Consider the following 23,896-nt stretch of genomic DNA (forward strand, 5'->3'; position numbering starts at 1 on the left):
AGAAGTGCATGATTAATGTGCTTGTGCCTTACAGCTTGAAGCTTCTGGCTTCAAGTGAGCCAGAAGACAGCACACTAAATCTGTGTCACTGAGAAGTGCATGATTAATGTGCTTGTGCCTTACAGCTACTGCTCTCCACAAAGAGCTTTCACCTTTTTAAGGTGATACCCCTCCCATGGAAGGCATGCAGAACACAGATTAGAAAAAAAAAAAAAAAACAGCAAGATACCTCCCTCTGCCCTCTTTAAATTGTCTCAAATGTTTCTTGGGTTGAATCTAAGCCTTTGCACAGGGTGCCATCCACCAGTGTTTGATACCGGCATTTGAGATGCTCCAGACATCACCATTTTTTTCATAGATTGTATTTTTGTGCCAAAACCTCCACTGGCCCTCATACTTGGCTGCACTGAATATCTCCTTTTGACCTCAAAATATCTCCTTTTGACCTCAAAGAGGCACCCACAGATCTTCATTCATGAGTCAAGCGAAATCACAGAATAACTGCGGCTGGCAGGGGCATCCAAGTCTGTTCTGTGTTTGTCACCTGGCCCAGGGTCATGTTCAAAACAGGCACCTTAAATCAGGTTGCTGAAGGCCTTGTGGGATTTTGAGCATGTCAGTGATTTCACAGGATGTCAGTGATTTCAGTGCTCTGAACAGAACAGCACACACTGGCAGTGTCAGGTGCACAAAGGACAGTGGCCACATCTGGTCTAAAACCGGCAAAAGGAGGGTTTTGGGGGGGAAGCCTTGCCTAGGTGCCCCTCAAGCAGACAGCCACAGGTGAGCAGCTCTTCCTTCAAGCCAGCTGCCCTCTGCCAAGTGCAAGAACAGCTCTCACCTTCCCGACAGGATGCAAAGGCTCACTGCCCACACCTCTGTGGTTTCCAGCAGTGCCCTGCTGAGCCTTGGCAAGCCAAGCATCCCTGTGGCTGGCCCTAGCGTGTGCCAGTGCACTGGTGGCAGTGGCCACCCCTCAGCAGTCCCCACCACTGGCCACATATTGGCAAAGTCCTTCAGGCCCCAACATCCTGTTTATGCTGGCTCAAAGTCTGAGTCCTTTTGGCATAACACAGCAAGCAAGTCTTGCAAGTGCCTTTTAAAAATGTAGCAGGCAAATTCCACACATCTTTTGGTCTTGAAGTACACGATATCCTTGAAATAAAGTACTCTATATCCTTCTAATTCTTTTTTTCAATTAAGGTTTTGCCCACCTTTCTTATTCTAAATATTGTATTGTACATCCTACTGTGAGCAGCTCTTAATTAGCATGTCGGTCAGCATTTTATCACCTCAGCAAGGAGGCTCCAGCTGTGCAGTGCAGAAAGCAGTCCTTGGCTTTGCTGCTGAACCTTGCAGTGGTCTCTACTGGATAAGGAGGTTTCCCAGTGCAGCCTGCCTCTGTGTCACCGGTTCACATAATTTCCAGCACAGTGGGGATTTCACTCCCTTCTAGGATATTCCAAATTGCCACTGGAATTGACATGAATGATAAGGAAAAAATCATGACCCAGCTTCTGAGGAGAAAAAAAATGAAATAGAAAAGCATTAAGACATCGTTATTCCAAATGCACCTGGAAATAAACTGGCCTGCATGTAGAGCACCTGCAATATTGTCCTCTTGTCAAGCCAGCTGTACTGGGACCCAAGGGCTTCCTTTCCTCCCAGAGGAACATTGATTAATTTATTTCCCAATCCTTAGTTCTTTCTCTCTCTCCTGCTTGCTTTTCTTTTTTTTTCCTTTTTTTTTTTTTTTTTTTTTTTTTTTTGGCATTATGTTTTTAATAAAATTCTGCCCGTGGCAATTTTTCCTTCTGGCCACAAAGAAGATGGAGTGAGTTCAGTTCCAGACTGTCTGCCTGTTTCTGAATGCAGTTTGGCTGCTTTCATGCTGCTTATTACTTGGCAAACACTCCTGCAAGTCGGTGCACACCATGTGTGTGTTGAGAAGGCTCTTGCTGTGGGGGGGATGGCAAAAATTCGAGTCTCAGCCTGGGTCAATATAAGTGATGCCCCTCATTGCAGGATTTTGGTGCTTTGTTATTGTTTTTTCTTTCAGACACCTGTGTCCTACTTGGTTACATTTCCCAGCACAACCCACAAGACTCAGTTGGCTTGAGCCCACGGTGCCCCAGCCTGGTCATCTGGACCCCATTTCCTCTCCATGTCTTGACCTACTGGCCACTCTCACCTGCTTTTGACCTCTGGATGCTAATGGTGTTGCTCATGGGCAGAAAGCTGGAGACAGTCATTGGTTTGTTGAAATACAGCCAAATTGTGAGGCTCCTGAGAGGACCATGCCCAGGAAATAGATTTAAAATTCTTGACTAATGAATGCTTTGAGCACCATTTAATCACTTCATGAAGAGGCAGAGGCAAAAGGCAGCTCATAAATTATCTGTTGTGAATTATTTGCTCAGCTGTAATGGTGATAAAACAATCTCTTCAGATAGTTTCTCTTAGGTAGCTAAACTCTTAAAAAGATCAGACAGTCACCTGATCAAGTTTGGCATGATTAAACCCTAACTGCTAAAACATCTCTCTTGCAAAGATGTTGCCATGTGAAACCAGGGAGAGCAAAGATCCCTGGCATTTCTTCCCAGGCTGACCCGGTCCTGTGTCACAGGGGGGAGCACTCACAGCTGAAAACACTTCTCTTTCTCCTCTGCTGCAGCAAGGATTTTCTGTGGAAGAAGAAACAAAGAGCAATTCACCTTGCTCTTTGTTCTTTCATCCATGACCTCAGGCCCAGGCTGCCAGCAGTCCTTCCCAACCACTCCTCTTCCCCAGCACCTTCAGATGCCCAGCAAGGGCTGCACAGTGACCTCTCTCTCCCCCCGGTTTTGGATCAGGGTGCTGGTCTTCCTCTCACAAAAACTCTCCTGTGTGTTTGTGTTTCAGAAAAAAAGACCTGCAGCAGATATTGCATGACCTCCCAAAGGACACCTCACCTTTGTTTCTGATCAGTCTGGAGCTGTGCCCTTCCTCCTGCACCCCTCTATCTCCCAGCCCCATCTTTACCCCAGCAGAGACTGCCCTGACCACCGAGGTCTGTCCTCCAGAATCAGCACCTGAGCAAGCAAACCCACTGCATGCACCTGTTTAACACACTGCCCCTTGGCTCTCTTAGGGCAGAAGCGATACAGAGGAAGCAAAGCCCAAGAGAACCACACATCAGATGTGTTTTTAACAGGCTTGCACAGACATGGTGATGAGGTTTCTAGCCAAGTTTGCTGTCTTTCTGCTCCCATGAGGGGTTGCATGAGGCTCCCTGGCCCACAGTTGTCTTGTTTTTCTGGAGGAGCAGACAAGCACATAATCTGCTCCTGGTACCGCTGGGGTGAAGCTTCCATCAATTTGTAACACACATGAGCAACTTGCATTAGGTCCCCCAACCTCATCCTCAACTCTGAACCCCCTCCCCATGAATCCCAGGTGCTGAGCCAGAATGAGAACAGTCCTACAACGCTTCCAGCCCTGCTGGAGCAGGGGTTTCTGTATTTTACAGCTCAGCCGCCTGCCAGTGTAACATAAGGCTCTCTGAAATGTCCCAGTTTTTACAGAGTGCTTCAGCCACCAGCTGGCAGTGTGTGGGGCATAGGCAAGTGCTTTATTTTGGATGAACTGAACCAGCTTGAGATGCAGGACCTGTTATCAGAGCTGTATGCTGAGCTGCAGAAATGGAGCTTTTCCCCCCACCCCCCGAACCTCAATAAAGCCTGTGCCACACAAAGAGCTCCAAAAATAGATTCCCTTCTGTTAAAAATATGCCAGGGTCTTCATGATTCAACCTTTCAGGAGACCATTTAAGGTTAGAAAATTTTTTACAGAATCTATTGATTGCATCTAATTCCTGATTTTGCTTGAAGGTGAAAACTGTCTTTCTAGTTCTCAAACTGAAGCCAATATAAACTTCTCCTCAGATAAACATCTGTCTGTGGCTGCAAATGTTCAGCTCTTAAGGCTGGGCTTTATCTGACTTCCTTATACATGTATGTTACTGCTCTGCACTCACTGATCAAGGCTGTCTATGCTATGACTACTCAGTAAAAAAGGATTTGAAAGATATCCATATTAAATTGGGAATACATTGTTTGGCAACATATAAGAAATACTTCCCCAGAACCAGAAGTGCCAAGGGTTGTTGCTTCAGTGATTGAGATGGAAATACAAGGCCTATTCTGGGGTCTCTCAGAGCATTCTCACGTGACTTTTCAAGTAAATCATTTCAAGTAAAGTACTATTTTTTGAAAGAGCAAGGCTTTTTGCATGACTAGAATGACAAAAAACAGTGTTTCATCTTTGATCCAACAAAACTGAAATAAAGGCTGTCAGGGAAAGGATCCAGTGAAAGAAAACACAAAGCCCATCTGCTCAAAACTGCTGCCACCAAGGAGAATTACAATTTGCAGCACATGGGTTAGCAGACAGCATATTCAGGAGCAGACCATCAATAAGACAGGCACTAAGCAAGTTAAAAATAATAACTGCTGATACTTGAATCCAGACATTTCTGGAAAGATGAGGTTTCCTCCTTTCATCAAATTAAAGTCAAGCTACTGATTCTCTTCAACAAAAATACTTGCTTCCATAAGCCATCTGGTGCTTCTGGAGGCAGAAGAAAGTAGGCTATATCTTTAATTAGCTAAAAAAATTTAGACAGCACATAAATCTCATACCAAGACTTTTAATTATCTAGTTGGTAAGTCCTGTACAATTCTACACAGACTCACTAATGTACTTTGGCTATCACTCCTTTTACTCATCTAATCTCCATGTGAGCAGCAGGAGCAGTGTTTCTTTGACATCACTGACACTTCAGCCCCAGCACTGAGGAAGTCTGCAAAAGCAGCCTGCAGGGGATTGGATAACAGGAATAAGTTCTTCACCCAGAGGGTGGTTGGGCACTGAACAGGCTCCCCAGGGTAATTTCATTTTAATGTAAGAATGTTAACATTAATTTTATTGCCTTGAAATAATTTCTGTAATAGTTGCTTTAAGAACCTCACCTTATGAAAGCTGTAGGAAATGGAAGAAAGAATTTAAATTAACTTGTTTCAACATTTCTCAATTGTTTAGGTTAATCACAGCAAACCAAACAGGATCCAGCCATACTTAAACACAGCCTTTGCCCAAGTATAAACTGTTTACTCTAGCCATGACACACAACCAGACAAAATTAATTCCTGATCTGGAGAAGAGTCTAATTTGCTTTTATTAGGTCTAGATGAAAACATTTTGGCAGAATAAGGTTTGCTTTTCAATGTGAAAGAGTCTCAAAATGTCCGGAGAGCAAGCAGGCGATGCAGCAGTGTCACCATCCTCACCACATCAACAGCTTGGCCCAAACGTGGCTCCTGTGGCCAGGCTGGAGCAGGGCTGTGCAGGGAGCCAGGGGCAGCCTGAGCATGGGCAGCAAACGGCCCCACAGCTGAAGCCTGGAGAGGAGAAGCCTGCTCCATGTGCTTTCGTGGGTGTCCTTTGGGACCGTCCCTTCACTTCACCAACACTGCTCAGGTCAGTAGATTTGACTTCAGCAATTTGACTTCTCATGTCTGTGGATTGCAGGCAGGTTTTCAGCACTGACACCATGCTTTGCCCACCAACACATGGAGAGTGCTCACAAAATAGCTTAAAGACTGGTTGTTCTATCTTTAGAGGCCTTCACATTAGTGCTAATAATACAAAGTATTTAGCTCAAAAATACAAGCAAGACATACAATGGATTTTTACAAAAAAACTTTTGCCTTTCAATTTTCCAATGTGCGTTTTGACAATGCTTGCTGAGGCCTTATTGCCATGTGGGGTGGCTAGGCTGGAGCTCTCTATTTTTGCACTACTTGTCCTGATGTTCAAAATCAATCATATTAGCTTCTAGAAGAGATGGAATTTTTTTCATGGACAAGTGCATGAAATTAAGTTTGGATACAGGGTCAGAAAAGTCAAATGCTGACGTTCATATTTTTCATCTCCTTTTCCATGTGCACAGCCAACACATTAGCAATAGGAACGTATGAATGCTATGAAGTGAATACCTTGTCTTTACCATCATAGCAACACACTTCCTTCTTGAGATACATATCTTGTCAATCATAAAATTATTAACTTGAGGATATGTGTTGGGTATGGCTGAGGTAATTTTCTTCCCAGTGTCTTGTATGGAGCTGTGTTTTGGATTTGTACTGAACACACGGTTGACAGTACGGAGATGTGTTTGTTGTTGCTGAGCAGGGCTCGCACAGAGCCAAGGCCTTTTCTGCTTTCCGTACTGCCACACAGTCTGGGAATTTGGGAGTGCATGGGAAGTTGAGAGGAGACACAGCTGGGATGGGTGACCCAGGCTGACCAAAGGGATATTCCGGAGCTTAGGACATCATGCTCAGTTTATAACATAGGGGAAGAAGGGGGAAGCAGGGGACATTTGGAGTGATGGTGTTTGTCCTTTTAAGTCACTATTACATGTGATTTGGCCCTGCTCTCCTGGGGATGCCTGAACAGCTGCCTGCCCATGGGAAGCAGTGAATTAATTCCTTGTTTTGCTTTGTCTGTGTGTGCAGCTTTCACTTTCCCTATTAAACTGCCCTGGCTTGATGCCGGCTGTGATGCCAGGCACCCACCAGAGCTGCTCTATCACTCCCCTTGTCAGCCGGACAGGGGAGAGAAAATGCAGTGAAAGGTTCATGAGTTGAGATAAGGACCAGGAGAGACCTTTCATCAATTATCATCACAGGCAAAAGAGACTTGAATTGGGGAAATTAACTTAATTTATTACTAATAAAAATCAGAGCATCATAATGAGAAGTAAACCAAATCTTAAGACACCTTCTGCCTACTCCTCCCTCCTTCACAGGATTTACCTCAGGATTTACACAGTGGCACAGAGACAGGGAATGGGTGTTACAGTCAGTTCACCACAGGATATTCCTGTCACTGCTCAGGCAGAGGAGTCCTTCCCCTGCTCCAACCTGAGTCCTTCCCATGGGCTGCAGTTCTTCACAAACTGCTCCAGCATGAGTCCCATCCATGGCGTGCAGAATTGCATTTTTAAATGACTGCTTTAATTGTCTTCCAGTGGTAATTAAAATGAAATCATAGGTATTGTGAGCTGCATGTTGTGCTTTCATTAAGACAGTAATTATGGGGAAAGAGCTCTTAATTGGGAAGGGGAATAGCTTTTCTTTTTTAGTGTCATATCTCCTACCGTATTGTCTCATCAGGTGCAACACTCCAGGTCCAGAACAACATTTTTGTCCTCCAGTTCTAAAGAAACATAACAAACTAAATGCTGAGGTTATGCTTTATGAAGAAAAACATTAAAAAAAATCAAAAAACACACAGAAAATAAAACCCACCAGGAAGAACTGAAAAAGAGAAAAGTATCTGGAAAGGTCAAACTGTTTTGCACTTGTTTGACTATATTATTCTTCTCTCTAGCTACAATCAGACAACAAAAGATTAATTTTTGAAATAGCACAGGATAACAAGAAGGTGAAGAATGCTTAGTGTGTCTTATTGCTTCAGCCTGACTGATCTGGGTGAAATGCATTCTGACAATCTCATACCTAGCCACGCTTCTCTTTGACTACTCTGACATCCTGCATAAAATGAGAGTCTATGTCTGGCTCCAAGTCCAGATGCACATCCCAGCCATGGAGTCAGCAGTCAGGCACATGGCCTCATAGCCCTTCCTGCACCTACCAGTCTCAGCTCCATCCACATCCAGCCTGGGGTTCAACCACTTCAGGAACAAATTCTCCAAGCTGCAACATGCCCCCAGATGTGCAGCTGCACGTCTTGCTCCCATGTTGTCCAAGGGGCAGAGCTGGCATTTTTCATTTGAAAGGGTGCAAGAGGAGCTGGAGAACCCATTCAGTCCCTTGTATCTCAGATAATTACAAAGGGTGGGAAGAATCAAACTATTTATAGACAAGTGGAAACCAATGAGAAAAGGAGACAACATGGATTTAGGCAGCATTTGAATATGGTTCCACAGTGACTCTATTTCCTAACCATTATTTTAAATAATAGCCAAGGTGATGGACAAAAATATCAGCTTATTAAATCTGCAAACTGCATCATGCTGGGAGAGGTTGCAATTGTGCTGCAGGACAGACAGACTGACAATTCGAATTGTTCTTGGCAGATTAAACAAATATTTCAAAAAAACATCATTCTCTTTAGTGGAAACACTTACTAAGGACTAATTAAATGTACAGATATCTAATGGGGAAAAACCACTTAGAGCAGTTGGCCAAAGAAGATCTAATGCCCAGGGAGGATCACAAACCTGGCAAGAATCAATCATGTCTTGCTGTTACAAAAGAAAGTGAACATCACACTGTGATGGATAAACAGCAGTGGTCGCTGAGAGATGTACAGAGTGATTCTGCCACTCTTTTAAAACCTGGAAAGGTTCATGGGGACTCCTCTGTCTTGTTTTGGACATAATAATCAGGAGATTTTAAAACATGGCCTCTGAGGAAACATGAGAGCAATTACTGCAATGCAGGACCAGACAAGAAGACAATTAAGGGTTAATGAGATTAGAATCTTTGAAGATGTAGGAAACACAAAGGGGGAAAATACTTGTTGGCCCTAATCATGGTGGTTATCAAGGATGTAAGAAAAAATCTGAAGCAACAATTACAAAAAGCTCATGGGAAGAATGTACATTTTCCAGAATTTTTGGTCATGAATTATAGATAGGAAAAGATTGGACACTAGTTCTCTGATATCACTGATCTTGTTTCAGGATGGAGGTCATATTTTCTCAATGAGATCTTGAGATCTTTTCCTGCTGCAGATGTTCCAGGGCTGTGTTCAATCAATGCCTCCAAATGTTTGAGTTCAGAGTGGCCAAGAAGCTGGAAATTTTGTTCTGTGGGAAATTGCAAAATGTTCTGGAGCATGGGGGCAGGACATCCTCTTTTGCAACTCCCTATAGAACATTGATATTTCTCACGGAAAGGAAAATATAAAAAAACCCCTGACATTTGGATTGCTTAAGAATAAAGGTCCTGCGCTCCTCTGTACTGGTGCAGACTCATCTGGAGTGCATCTGTGGGTGCAGTTTTGGTCACCACAATGTAGAGAAGACATTAATCTATTAGAGAGTGTCCAAAGGAGAGCCACAAGGACGGTGAAGGGTTTTTAGGGGAAGCCTGGTGAGGAGTGACTGCGGTCATTTGGTCTGTTCAGACTAGAGAAGAGAAGACTGAGCAGAGGCCTCATTGTGGTCTTCAGCATCCTCAAGAGAAAAGGGGAGGGGCAGCTACAGATCTCTTCACTGTCATGACCTGTGAGGAACCTCAAGGAAATGGCATGAAGCTGGCTCAGGAGAGGTTTAGGTCGGATATCAGGAAAAGGTTTCTCACCCAGAGGGTGGTTGAGCACTGGAGCAGGCTCCCCAGGGAAGTGGTCACAGCACCAAGCCTGACAGAGTGCAAGCGTTTGGACAATGCTCTCAGGCACATGGTGTGACACTTGGGGTGTCCTGTGAAGGTCTAGGAGTCGGACTTGATGATCCTGATGGGTCCCTTCCAACTCAGCTTATTCTCTGATTCTATTATAAAATCAAGCCTGGAAACTGAGCATTCTGAAGCCATAAAAATTCAAAGTGGTTTATACACTCCTGAACTCCTTTTTTTTTACCCTGGTAAAAAGCAGGGTAAGGAATTACTGCTTGGCTGAGTGGCTGAGAATCAGGGAAGTGAATTTTTCATGTTGCCATGAGTTCTCCATTGTTCATCTTGGTTGCCTCAAATGCACCAGTGTCATAATGGGTTACAAGCATTCTGGTCACTACTTAGGCAGGATAAAAACAAGTAATCACAGGTCTGCATATTTTTCCCCTAAGTCCATCAATATCCAATGTTTTTAAAGGAGACTACCAAAATCAAAGCAGCATTTTGTGACAAATCATTTTTGCCAAAAAAAATCCCAGGATATTTCACTTCCATTCCCTCCTCTGCTGCCTGTGAGAGGCCCAGGAGTGCTCTTTGGAAAAGACCTGCTGGATGTGGTACAAGTGGGTTACCAGAGGATACACCAGTAGATGGAGCACATGACTGCAGAGCTATGCTTTGGCTCTGTAGCACCAATCAATATTTTCACTATTCACTGCTCACAGCTTGATGTACAACAGAGCTGGACCAGCCACTGAGCCTGCTGCCCAGCTCGAGTTTCCTTGCTGCTGTTCTCCAGATGAGAGGCTAGGTCTGCTTTGATAGACACTGAATTTCTTGGCTGGGTTACTTTATTTACATGTCATTTAGGCTTAACTCATACACTGCTTTTTATGCCATCATTATACTTATCTTCATAATTTCCTGGTTTGCAGGTGTTTAGTTTGTCCTACCTTAAACAAAAAAATGCTTGCTGCTTTTGCAAGTCCCCAAAGATTTTGCACTTTTTTTTACTGTCTCCTCTGCCACACCTACTTAGAAATCACCTAGTTCTCCATGCACATTGAAGTCTAAAATTTCCAAGAAAACTTCATCAGCAAATTTTGTGAACATATGTCTGATCTTTCTGGAAAGGTTAGTGATGACAGTATGAAGTTAGATTGGCTCAGAATCAATACCAAAGTATCATCCTGTCCCCATTACTCATCTTTCACTAGTAGTCCTATTCACTTTACATTTTCAGTCCTGCTTCCCATCTTATGTAGATTATCTCAAATGATGAAACAGCAAATACTTGAAGAGTCCAGTCTAGAAAATCAGCTTTTTTATTCCCATAAAGCTCTCTGGCTAGTCTAGCAGCACTCCCTCTGCCAAGCCCGTATCAGAGTATGCCCCATTTTTCACCCACTGCTGTCTCCTGTTAGTGACTTCTTCCACAATTTTTCTAAAGCTACAGTACAAGTTTTCACAAAAATAGAAGTTTTAAGTTCCTTGTGTATCATTCATCTGTAAAAGAGGACAAGTAACATTTCTCTCTGTCACTCTTTGTCTTACTCAGTTTCTCAAGGCTAAACCAGTCTCCCAAGTGAAGACTTGATTTTGGTGTTACCATAGTTCCAGCAGAAGCTGTGGCTGCTCATCATCTGAGCATCTGGACAAATCCATTACTGGAAAAAGTAAGGCAAAGCATCCCATCAGGATAACCTGAGAACTACATTTGCTTCAACTTTCAATCTTAGCCCTTATGCTACTCTGATATATATAGCTATAGCTATATATTTTTTTTTTCCTATAGCTCCAAATACTGAAAAAACCCCTCTGAAAAATAACTTTACAGGCATGAGAGAGAGTACAGAACCAGAGAAAGAATAAAAATCCATATCAACTGGCATGAAAAGAAAGGATGGATAAAGCTGCCAGTGTCAGTGCCTGACAGATTTAAGGAGTCACTTCCCAGAATGACAAGCTGGCTGAGAGTTTCTTAGAAGAACAGTGTTGTGCACAGTCCTAAAGAAAAATGTTACTTTCCATGGGTCTGTGCTGTTTCATGGCAAGTGCTTTCATCATACTTTCCATTTTTAAATAGCTTTGTAGAAGTTATAAGAAATAAATTACTTCATGAAATCAGAACATCTGTGTTTGACAGAATTATTGAGTCCATGTCTTTCTATTATTTGCCTTCATCCTTGATAAAATTAAAGATTTTACAAGTTTTCTTTCATGAATTTTAGAAATGTGATTTATTGTTCTTTAGTTACACATGAGCCACCAAGGCTGAAAGTGGTCCTCTCTCTTGGACTTTAAAAAGATTACCCCTTCAGTGTCACTTTTCTTACTAAGACCACTCTAAAATAAACTTTACCTTGATACATACAAAAATCATCAATGTACGACAAAGTGTCCAGACTTCTGGAAGGGCTTCTTTAGGATATTGGATGAGCCATGGCATGCTGGGGCAGATTGCTGCAGAGCCAGGGCATGTACAAGTTCTTTGATGACTCCATGACTGGCACAGCTTCCCTGCTCTGCTCCTGCAGCACAGGCACACAGCAATTCACTTAGCACAGGTTAATCATTGACACAGCCATTCTCTGAGCTTGCCTTGAAACCTTTGACATTCTCTTTTTTGTTCCTCTTGCAGAACTAATTTCCTTGTTTTGTTTTATTACTCAAAGTAATTTTTTTGTTGATTATTGTGCAGTTATAGAATTAGAGTAATAACATCTAATTGCATATCTGAAGAAAAAACATGTAATTGTGGGAGACTAGATTCAATTTAAAGAAAGAAAACCCCTCCACCAGAGTTTCTTGTGGTGTACACAGTGCATTTGCCAGGCAGGGCGGCTTTGATTGCATCTAACCAGCAATTAGCGTGAGCAATTAAGACAAAATTAACCTGTGCAATTGTATTATTTCAGGATTTAACAGTAGCAATATTTAGCAGTTACTGCACTAGATGCAGTGCTCATAAGCTCAAATAATTACTAGCATTTACCAGTTAAACCACAGAAAGGAGGATAGGAATGAGTGGGCTGCACCTGTAACATCTGATTTCCAGCAATTGATTTTCCACATGTTACTCAGTCACTGAAAAGCCCTGAAAGTAGCCAGTGGGGAAGAGAGGCTGGGCAGATTTGGCACTGCAGAAAATGTGGGACTCAAATGTCACTTTTAGCTCATTTTTGGCTTGTCACAGAACTCCTGTGTGACCTAACAGAAGAGATCAAACTCAACATTTAGTAATTCTGAATTGTTCTCCTCTGCCTCCAATATTTCATGTCAGTTTTGTAAGCCCTATCACAACACTTGGAGATTTAAAATAAAAATCACTTGAGCATGAATCAGTGCTGTGGGCTATGTGTATGAGGAAGCCACATACACACAACAGGTTTTTACAAACTCTTACTTGGCATTCTGGGAATGCAACTCTACCAGTTCTATTAGGCTTTTCTTAAAGAATATGTCTTGTTCTTCATGGACAGGCCAAATGATATTTGAAAAGCATCTTAACGCATCACTGAAGGATACAAATGAAAGTATGCTTCAATTCAGTCTCACAAAAATAAAGATAAACCTGAATTTCTAAGCATGAACATAGAGCAGATAAACTGAGCTGTTCAGAGTGCCAAACTGGTGTTGAAATGAGAGATCCCAGTAGTAAGACTTAAGGTCCAATCCAGCAAGGGTTTCCAGTTAAATCAGTGGGATTTAGAAGAACTAAAATCATACGCAACCAGACTGTGATGATTGGCACTCATTTATCACAGAAAATCATAACAGAAATCCTGGGACTACTGGCTCTAGGCACAAAGATTTATGTGGGTGATTTTGCATGTGGACCCATAACAAAATGCCCAAAGTTTTCACAAGATGCAGCCACACAACCAAGAGTAAAATCTACCTCTGTTTCCCTTCTAAATACTTGTTTCCTTTTCTATTGAAAAAATTATTAGAGGTAGACACAAGAAATTACAGGCAACAAATGGATCAGCTTCTATACTGATTTATGCACGTACCTCACTACTTCCAGAACTTTGTTTAGCATCCTGAGTGACGGAGCTTGCCAGTAACTATAAGAGGGAGCTCATGGGCCAATCCCAACTAGCTAGAATAGCAAAAAACTAATAAAAATTAAATGCCTTTTTGCATAGACAATTTAGTTTCTGCATTTGAAAGCAGGAATAAGATAAATTGTGACATTGTTTTCACCCAAAATCTTTATTAAAGATGATGTGGGCACAGCACACAGATAAACCACATCCTGAAGCAGGGTTAAACTAGGTTTCACATTTTAAAGCTGAAGTGCTATTTATCCGGAGTGCTTAGAGGTACCTTCTGTGTTTGTATGTGCAGTTTTAGACTGACAAATGATGAAGACAGCCTGTATTTATAAGGGTGTCATTTACTTCACTTTTTATTAAAATCACCAGCTACAAAATAGACATTTTGTACATACTACTCCAACATAAGCAATTATGAGAAAATTACATTAGTCCTGAAATGAAACCATCATATTGTGCACCTGGGCCATGATAAGAGGTCAGAAACAAATATATGGAAAATATATGGAGATTGGATAAGGTACTGACATCACACTAGATAGTTAACCTATAGCTTCAAAGAAATCAGTGCACATGTTGATCAGAGACTTATTTTCTGCAACTATGAAAAAAGTTCCAGTTAACTTTCATTTAAAAATACTACAGCCACTACTGCTACAGAAAAGAACTGTGTTACTTCTGCCTGACGTGTGCCATAAATGTCACCGTGCCTGGAGAACATGAAGAGAAACAAGACAGTAACACTTTCTGATAGTGGTGGTGTAACAAAACACCACAGATCAAATTCTTAGCTGATGAAAGGTGTTATATCTTCTCCACGAATCAAAAAATCAGGTACTCACCAAGAATCTGGACCATAAAAAAAACATCCTGGCACTGTATTCTGTCTTTCCCTTCAAGGTCAAAGAAAGAGAAGGAGAGGGGTAATGGTCCTGTCTAATTCAAGATGAAAGAGCAAAGTTGTCTCCTTCATGCAGCATTCCTTGTGCACTCTGCACTCCACCCAGAGTGACTGGGAGCCAAAAAAAAAGTCTTATGGGCCCTGAATTTAGGCTTTCCAAGATCAGGATAACTGGTATAGCCAGAAGCACACTCCGTCAACAAATGATGGAGTGATTTGTGGGTAATGAAGACCAAAACCCAGGGGCCACGTTGTGATATTCATTTTATTATCAACTTGAGTTTTGCCTAAAAGTCCAGTGGATCACTCTGATAGCACAAGTATATCCACTTCCAGGACACTGCTAAGGGCACCTGTCAAGGGCTGCAGGTGACCCTTGCTTTTAACTGCTGCTCTAACTGTGTGACCCCCTTGGTTATCACGACCTTGTTAAGCTCTGCACACCATCATCCTGGAGACTGGAAGTAGGAATTTCATGCAATGTTGGATCCTAGTACAATGTAGGAAATGAAAACAGGGAAGCTTTGTGTTTATAAACAGCTTTCAGGAGGACAGAAAACATTATAGCAGAAAGGTTCATAGTGGTCAGTGCTACTTCAAATACAGAATAAGGAACAAACAGCAAAACATTAACGTTGAGCAGATGTTGATTACAAGGTGAAAGGCATGGCTATTTCCACTGGTTTGCTACAACAACATCACAAGAAATACATTTCTATCCTTATAAAGTGTATTATTTTTACAGAATAAAAAACAGATTAAAAGTATATTCTAATTCTTAACACAAAGACAAAGCGCACAACTTAATTGTGTAATTTAAGATTGACCAAAAATGTTCAAACTGTTCATATCCTAAAATCACAGGAAGACCTTCTCTGATCACCACTACTGTAGCAGCAGAGTAAAATTACAGATTATACACTGATAACATAAAATCGCATAACCTCAAATCTGTAGGAAAATACAAACAACGACAAATAAGCAATTTTTCTACATTATTAATATAAAGTAATCATGCATAAAAATATGTATCTTTCAGGTAAATATATCATTTTTCTCTGTTAAAATTTTAAAGTGCATCTAAAAGCTTCTAAATAAATCTTTACACTTTAAAAATAGATTAAGGTGAACAGCAGTTCAGAAATTATAGGTAACTCCTGTTGACAAAGAAGTAAGAAGTTCTAAATGTTGTTCTAATATTTTCAGCTCTCCTAAAGTGGTGATATTTTGGATGGGCAACACTGGCAAACACTTACTGGACCAAATGACTGTGTTTCTTAGAATCACAAAATCCTATGGGTTGCAAGGGACCTTAAAAGGTCATCTGGTTCAACCTGCTCCTAGCAGGGTCAATATTGGTTACTCAGGGCTTTGTGCAGGAGCTTCCTCCTGGTGTGATGACTGCACTGAGTCTCATTTTACTGACTGCCTGTGCTCACCGTGGAAAACCTGGGCAAGGCACCTAGTTGTGTGGCCCTGAGGAAATAATTTCATGTAAGTTCACAATTTCCAGTCTTATCATGTTAATTACCAAACTAAAATATTGACAGAGTAGATAAGAGAATTAACTAGCATATTAAGGCTCACTGACAAATCCACTCGTAATAGCAACTTCAGAGGAATTTTGCCTGCATGCATAAGTGACCAGTTTGAGCTACACTGTGCACAGGCATCCAGTAAATAGCTGCCTTTCCTGGGGCATAGACACCATTCTCAGAAGCCCTCCCTTCTTGAGGAAACACTTCCCGGAATGGCAGCAATTGTGCTGGAAGCACCAGCCTGCCCCCCAGCCCCTGTCAGCAAATGCTTTTCTGTGAAGGGGTGTTCTACCTGCAGAATTCTCAACACCAATCTGCAAAATGACAGTTTCCAAATTATAAGTCAAGCTTTTTACTACCTTTCAGAAAATAGCACCAGGGTGCTGCTGCCACTCTCTCCATAAATATCACATGTGAGCAGCACCTGATGCTGTGGAGCTACAGCTACAAGTCCTTAGCAAGAAGCTCGATTTCATCCAGCAGGAAGTCCATGTCCTCTCGGCTAACTTGTGGGCTGATAACCACCTGGCGGAAGAAGTTGACTTTGCCCCAGTGAGGCTGGTAGCCAAGCATCATGCTACCCTTCTTCATCATTCTCTCCTTAATTATAGGAGCAACCTGAAAGTAGAGACAAAAAAAAAAAAAAAAAAAGTTGATGTCACACTCAGAAATACAGCATGTTTGGGCAGGAAGTGTATTTTGTGACTTACAGAGTTTTCTGAACTGAGTTTTGCACTCCTTGCCTGACTTCCCTGCAGCCTGCCCCAAGGAAAGCCAAGCCCAGACCTGCAGGTTTAAAGCACTGAGACCCTTGTGTTCTGTAGTTCCTGAAAGAATTGGAGCAAGATCTAAACCCTGGTGCTTGAGGCATTCATAAGTGACCTGGGAAAGGCTGGGTTAAGGTCCCTAGTCTTCCTGTTTTAGATCAAAGGTTTGAACTCAGGAAGAACATCAGCTGCAGCTGGTTAAAGGCAGGGTTTTTCTTCTTGTGCTAACCAGGCTAAGCATGACTTCTTGCCCTTGATGACCCTTCTCCACCACATCTGCAAAGCAGCTGTCCCTAGAGGACATTCTGCATTGAAGTCCTGTGAAACTCAAGTTGCCAAAAAACTCAGTGTGATGCAATATTAAAGGACAAGGCCTGATCCCGGCACGTAAGATTTCATCTCGTAGATTTACGATGTGAGTAGCTTTTGGCTACACCACTCTTGTGTTGCATGGGATGAAATCTTACTGCAGAAAAAACCCCATGAGTGAGACTGGCAGAGTCAGGTCCTTATGGCAAAGCATTTGATCTCATCCCAGCAGGGCTCATGACTTTGGCCAATCAATCTTGTGCATAGCTTAAAGCATGTGAGTAATTTTGCATTGTCACGCTTGAAATAGGCCATAAGCTTAAATGCATTGCTGGACTATTCCTTGGAAGGCAGAACTAAGTATTTTGACAGGAGTATTTTTTAAAAGAGCTTGCATTTTAACATATTAGTAATAACACCAAGGTATTTCAGAAGAGTGAGTTCCTCTCCTTCTCTTTGTGATGATTTGACTTTGAACTAACAAAATAGGTGTGTGACCTAACCTTGCTTTCTGCAACGGTTTATTTCAGCTCTAAAACTTTGTGTCTGATTTGCGATGATGCCAAACTTATCTAATAGCTTTATTTTTACATTACATATTTCAGTAGTCTTTTTTGCTTAGATAGAAACAGATAAAGCTCTCAACACTAACAGCCTAGCTTTACTGTGTTTCTTTAGTGGCCAAGTCCCCTGACAATGGGTCACAGCAGCAGAGGAGCAGCTGCCATTTCCATAGAACAATGTCCCAACAGCAGAGACATTACTTCTAAATGTGTTCATCTAGTTTGCTTGTGGGAGTAGCATGCAAATTAATAACAAATTTAATTTAATTTATTTCTTAAAAAAACAAAGTAAAATCCTCTCCACTTCAGACCAAACACATTCCAAAATGCTCCTACACCAGTTGTGTCCTGACGTTACCTGGACTCTGTGACATCGTGCCCCTGAGGTGGTGTGCTGGGCACCATGTACACACAGAAAAGAAAAATTTCCTCCACCTCTGTCCTTGACAGAGCCCCCAGGTGATTTCTGCTCATGGAATAAAGACACTACAAGTGCAAGGGGAGAAGTGAATTCTTCTTAATACACTTTCTCAAGCTCTTCTTTAAGATTCAAATCCCTATGGCAGCTTTTAGCCTTTATTGATGTTCCATCACAGTTATTTCATCTTTTGTATCACACTATTGATTCTTTTCATCCCAACACCTGGTGCTCCATAATCCATCATCCCAAAATGTGCAGTAGTACAAACAGAGGCTATGAAAGCAAAAACATTTACAGCTTCAATAATTTGAGGACTGTAAATATACTGCATTTCTGTAGGTCTTCTCTCATGGTAGGGAAAGGTAGAAAACCTCATTTACTTTATCTCATTTATTATCTCATTCATCCTTCATGCTAATGAATCTGTCCTCTTAATTTGAAATTTGTTCATCCCTTTTTGAAAGCAAAACAAACTCTTCCTACATCAATAAAACAAAAAAAAAAAAACCACCCTGATTTCTAAGTTTTTGATGGGATTGGTTTTGGAAAGACTTTCCATCACCTATTTTGCATGTACTTTTTGCTAAAGTGGTGCAGTCAGTGTAACAAAACTGTCAAGGATCCTATCCACAGAAAACAATAAGGAAGAGAATCTATGTTCAAATGTTTAAGCACATGTCTCACAAAAGAACCATTAAATGATACCTGCATGCTGAGGCTGGGACTTGAGTGGCACAGGGTATGACTGCTAACAGAAGGGAAGGGCAGCTACCACTTTGCAGCAGAAAAAATAGACCTGTAAGAAACTAATTGCCTAGTGAGGAGTTCAACGAGTTTAATTCTCACTGAAGTCAATGAGAAATGAGGATGCCCAAATATCAGTAAGAGCTGCACAGCCCCATTCAGGATAGGCTCCTTGGAAAGCAATTTAGTGAAAGTGAGATTGCTTCACCAGTCCAATTATTTTCCTACGGAACTTTGTTCAAATTGTAAATCTAATTCTTTATGTGGCTCATCCGTGGAGCAGTCTCAGAATTTTAAGTGTAATATACACTAAACCTGAAGGTTTCTTTTCTCCTTTGCTCCCTTCACCTTTCCCTTCTCACTGCTTGTCTCCCCTGCTAATCTACCCTGGGGATTATTGTTTCAAACACTCACTACAGCAGAATAAAAGCTATCAGACAGGTTCTTCTTCCACCTCAGAATGTGGGGAGGAGGTGCCGTGTATGCAAGGCCATTCTACACCAGTTTCCCACAGTGTCCAGAGCCCAGGGAGCTTTTCCTAAGGATTGATGGGTGCATCACAGTCTGCATGTGCAGAGCTACACAACTGCTGTAACAGCTCATACTTCCCTCACTCCTGATAGCAGAGCTTTTAAAACAGGACAAAGATTGCAGAGTAGTTTAGCTCCTTCTCTACCTACTTCAGTGACAGGGTAATCACTTTTCCCACTCTCAGCCAGCACTCAGCCACACTACCAACAATAAAAAGTTTTAGCCCTAAACTTTAAGCTGTTTCTATCAAGAGTGCAGACCACCGCTGATCCTCATACATATTTACATGGAAGATGCCAATGTTTCTTCCCAGCACATACATACACAGAGCAGTATGATAAGTAGCTGGGATCAGCTTAGACACTACAGCTGAAGTATCTAGTGCACCACAGGGACCAGAAGGGCAACAGATGTCCTTCTCCATATCTCGAGTATCCTTGAGAGAAGTGATTCTGCACAGTCACACCACAGCGCAACATTTTCTTTACCTTTAAACCACTGTGTCCTACTAATTGATCCATCAACGAAATTTAATCCAAATTTCTCCAACGCTTTAAGAATCTCCATCAGTCTTAGGTTATAACAACATAGCCAACTTCAGCAACCACCATTACAGTCTGACTCAACAAAAGGATTGAGCACATTCTCAGCAGGAGAATCCCATACCCAGTGTCTCCAAGAGTTAGTTCCCAAATTTGGACAATAAAAATTTATTCAGAGGACTTGATGAAAGTCCTATTTGAGAAAATTTCTTCTTCCAAATAGCAAGGCCTCCAAAACCATTCTCACCTTGGTCAAGCTATGCAAACCTTGTTCTTAGGCCAAGAACAGCCTTCTAGCACATGGGTTTGTTGTGCAAAGGGAAACAGGCAGAGCAGCTCTGTTAAACAGGTAATGTTCTCACTCTATTAGTCATGGCACAGTATTATGCTTTGGAATTCATTGACCATTACCTGCCTTTTGGTGAACATTATGGACATTTGTAAGAACTGGTTTGTAGATTTTATTCTAAAATAAGAAAAACAAAAAATAAACAAAACAAAAAAGAAAAATCACAGTAAGGTAAAAAAGTGCTTAATTTGTTCAAAGCACATAATCTCTTTGACTTCTAAAATACATACCCCACTATCACCAGTTTGTAGTTCAAGTTGCACACTTGGTCCAAAATAGCAGATATCTTCTGATGGGAAAGAACAGAACAGAGTGATCTGGCTCCTTTGTTCATACGAGGTAAATACACTGAGCCCCCAGCCCCAGCTGCACTGGTGCTGCTGGGTATGGATAGCTAAATAAGTTGGCCTAAAGAGAAGCAGAATGCCCCAGAATATGCTATCTTTGTTGGGGTTTTGGTTTTTTTTTGTTTTTTTTTTTTGGTTTTTTTTTTTTTTGTTTGTTTTTTGTTGTTGTATTTGTTGGGGTTTTGGGTTTTTTTTTTTTTTGTTTTTTTGTTTTTGTTTTTGTTTTGTTTTGTTTTGGTTCTTTTGTGGGGTTTGTTTTTGGGTGGGTTTTTTTTTTTTTTGGGGGGGGGGGTTGGGTTTTTTTTTTTAGCAAAGAAATCAGCACCTACTGGTTTTAATTAACCCCCTACTTTTCTGCGCTAATGTTTCCCCTGGCAATTGCAATTAACAGATATGCTGAAAGTGCAAGAAAGCTCAGGCTGGACAACTGCAGACTGGCTTGATGATAATGGAAGACCATGACAACCTTGATTATAAATTTCTTTCTCTAGTACCCTCCTTTACTCTGTAAGTGACCTCATTTTAGACCTAATTGAGTAATTTCAAACTGTCCCATCACAAATTATATTCCCTGCCCCTGACACATCTGTTACCTGGATGCCACCAGGTACTGCCCTCATTCTCACAGACTCCAGCTGGATTTCTCTAGTCATGCCTGATGTTACATATCACAACAGCTTTTCCAAACTGCAGGCTAGAGGCTATAAGCTTTAAAAACAACATTGTATTGTGTCTTTTTTTTTTTTTTAATTTAAACACTAAGGCAAAAGGACTGAGTTGCAAAATTCCTAACAATGCTGGGTAAAAGTATTCTGCTAAGCAATGATTTTATGAAAATATATTGCTTCAGGGGAGGAAAAAAAAAATGTGAGTTTGAAAAATAACCTAAGATATAATCAGCCAGAAAAATAAAGAAACCAGAAAAGACTAAACTTTTTCTAAACTTTGGAAACAAACATATTTTGAGTATTTGTTTCAAAATACTGTTTTCAATTAAAACTTAAATTCAATTGAAAATTGACCCATTTTTATTAAAGCCCGTAGAAAAGGACAGAGAAAATTTAAACTATGTGAATTGCTTCATTTAGCTTGCCTGAAAACAACTTTCTGATCAACTAAAACCAAGAATTTCTTGCAGTTTCTCAATCCAATGGCCAAGCAAAAAAGAAATTCATTATTTGTACAACCATAAATACGTGGGATCAAAAAGTGCTGACACTGCTTAAATGAAACATCTGCAGAATTGTCCCTCAGAAAAGAGAAGAAAGTATGAGAAAACTCATGGGACTGCTTATTCTGTTGGCCAGACCTGTCTGGACATCCCCTGTGAATAGTTTTGAGTAGTGTGGATGAGTCTAAATGTGCTAACCCAGCAAGGGCTACAAAGACAGAACGCCTACAAAAACTAGTGTTGATATTGGCAACTGCTATCAGAAACATTTTTCCAAATCTTTTGAACAGTTCCCAGGTGGTTGAGCATCTCTGCAACATGAAGCTGAAGGGCTATTCCAGTTGCTGCCAGCAGTAACTCCTGGTCACGGGACCCCATTCTGCTTCCCCTGATATTAATTTCCAGAATGCCATGGACTTCAATGGAAGCAGAATGCAATTATATAAATTTCCTGCTTAAGCCTCTGCTTCAGGTGGCAGTTCGCAAACAGCTTTCAGCTTTTTTTCTACAGAAAGCCACATTTGCAGTAAATCAATAACCTTTCTAGGGATCCATAAAAGCAGGCTAGACAGCTTTGGAAGAACAGGAGCATATCAGCAGCTCAAACTATTTCTCTTCCTCAAATACAGCCTTGATTAAATTTTCCAAGGTACAGAATACCACATGAGGAACTGGCTGAAGATTCATAGCTAAAAGACAAAAAAGCTGCCCTTTTGACAAAATGGAAAGATCACATTCTCACGATTTCACAGATATGGGAAACACATTTTGTGTCCTTGTCTAAATTGTTCCTTGCAATGGAAGACAAGTTTATACAGAACAGTCCCTCTCATCTGACCACAAAAATCTATTTTGTCTCCCCCAGAAGGGGCAAATTTTCATTTGGAAGTTCATGATTTTTACTTTAAAGGCAACTATTGGCTGTTCAAAGTCTGACAAGTTATTCTTTCTGCTAGAAATGACCAGTTTGAATTCATGCATATTAAGAACAAAAAACTATTGTACAGCAAATGTCACCAAAAAATAAAAAGTCAATAAAACCCCAATTTATGAAGTATTTTGACACAATCTTAATTTTTTACATAATGATCTATCAGTTTCAGGGGTTTTTCACAATACAGTTTCTTATCTTGCTTAAATGATAGAACAACAGTTTGAAGTATTGGATACAGATTCCACAAATAGGACTGGTCCCAGACCCCGCCAGAGGCTGTTTGGACAAATTACTACATCTCTTTTGGGTAACACACTTCTTTTTTCCTATATAACCATTCTTCATTCCAGTGAAGCCTTTATGTGGTCATACATTGGTGAGGGTTGGTCTCTTCTCTCAAGTAACAAGCAATAAGACAAGAGAAAATTGCTTCAAGCTTTACCAGAGGATGTTTAGATGGGATGTATTGGAAATTTCTTCACTGAAAGGGTTGTCAGGCACTGGAGGAGTCTGCCCAGGGAAGTGATTGAATCACTGTCCCTGGGTGTATTTAAAAGCCATGTAGATGGTTTAGTGATGGACTTGGCAGTGCTGGGTTAATGGCTGGACTCAGTGACCTAAAAGGTCTTTTCCAACCTAAATGATTCCATGATTCTGTGATTCTATCTATTGCAATTGGCCAACCCACTACACCCTGATACAAGTGGGCAGAGCATTCACAAGGTATGGTATATGTATTTTATAATTTCTGTGTTAAGCAGGTCTCACAAAGACCTGCCACGACATGCCTGCTGCATTTCCCAGCGTGGCTGCATATATAAGCTTGATATCAATTACCAGTCAGTATCATGTAAGAACAGTAGCTGACATTTTAATGTCGATCACTGGATGCAATACAAGTGAACAAAACACTTTTCTTGGTTGGCTGTAATCACAAAACTAGCTGAATACTATAAATATTTGGAAATAATAGTGCTTTCATCATATTTTAACACCGAGAAAGTATATTCCCCACTGTTAAATATCTTTTCTTGCCTTTTGCTTCAACATCAGTTGCTGGCTTTAAAACAGGCTTTTCCCCTCCTGGTGATAATTAAAAACAAACTCAGACCATTTTTCAGCTGTCACAGCAACCAGGACAATCGAAATACCAAATATTTGCACACCCAATCACAGCTTTGTTCCTGTAGCCAAGGCTCTCTGTAAAACCCAAACATGTTTTTCTTTTGTCTAGAATTTGTTCTGGGCCCACATCCCTAAACCACTAATAAATTATTGCCTTGCACTATTGCGCCAGTGTTCCCTTGTGCCACA

At 41.1% G+C, this 23,896-nt stretch overlaps 1 protein-coding gene across 4 annotated transcripts in view; it reads right to left on the reverse strand.

Annotated features, from left to right (window-relative positions):
* Window positions 1-13,738: 13,738 nt before the first annotated feature.
* The window catches only part of GADL1 (glutamate decarboxylase like 1), an 82,193-nt gene continuing 72,035 nt past the window's right edge, over window positions 13,739-23,896 (reverse strand). For all 4 annotated transcript variants that reach the window (XM_041407908.1, XM_041407905.1, XM_041407906.1 and 1 more), the window contains one exon: window positions 13,739-16,522. In XM_041407908.1, the coding sequence (XP_041263842.1) occupies window positions 16,349-16,522 (174 nt within the window). In that variant the 3' untranslated portion in view covers window positions 13,739-16,348. The remainder of the gene's footprint in view (window positions 16,523-23,896) is intronic.

The sequence above is a fragment of the Onychostruthus taczanowskii genome, unplaced genomic scaffold (assembly GCF_017590055.1).
Source record: "Onychostruthus taczanowskii isolate IOZ18803 unplaced genomic scaffold, ASM1759005v1 scaffold28, whole genome shotgun sequence".
Lineage (NCBI taxonomy): Eukaryota > Metazoa > Chordata > Aves > Passeriformes > Passeridae > Onychostruthus > Onychostruthus taczanowskii.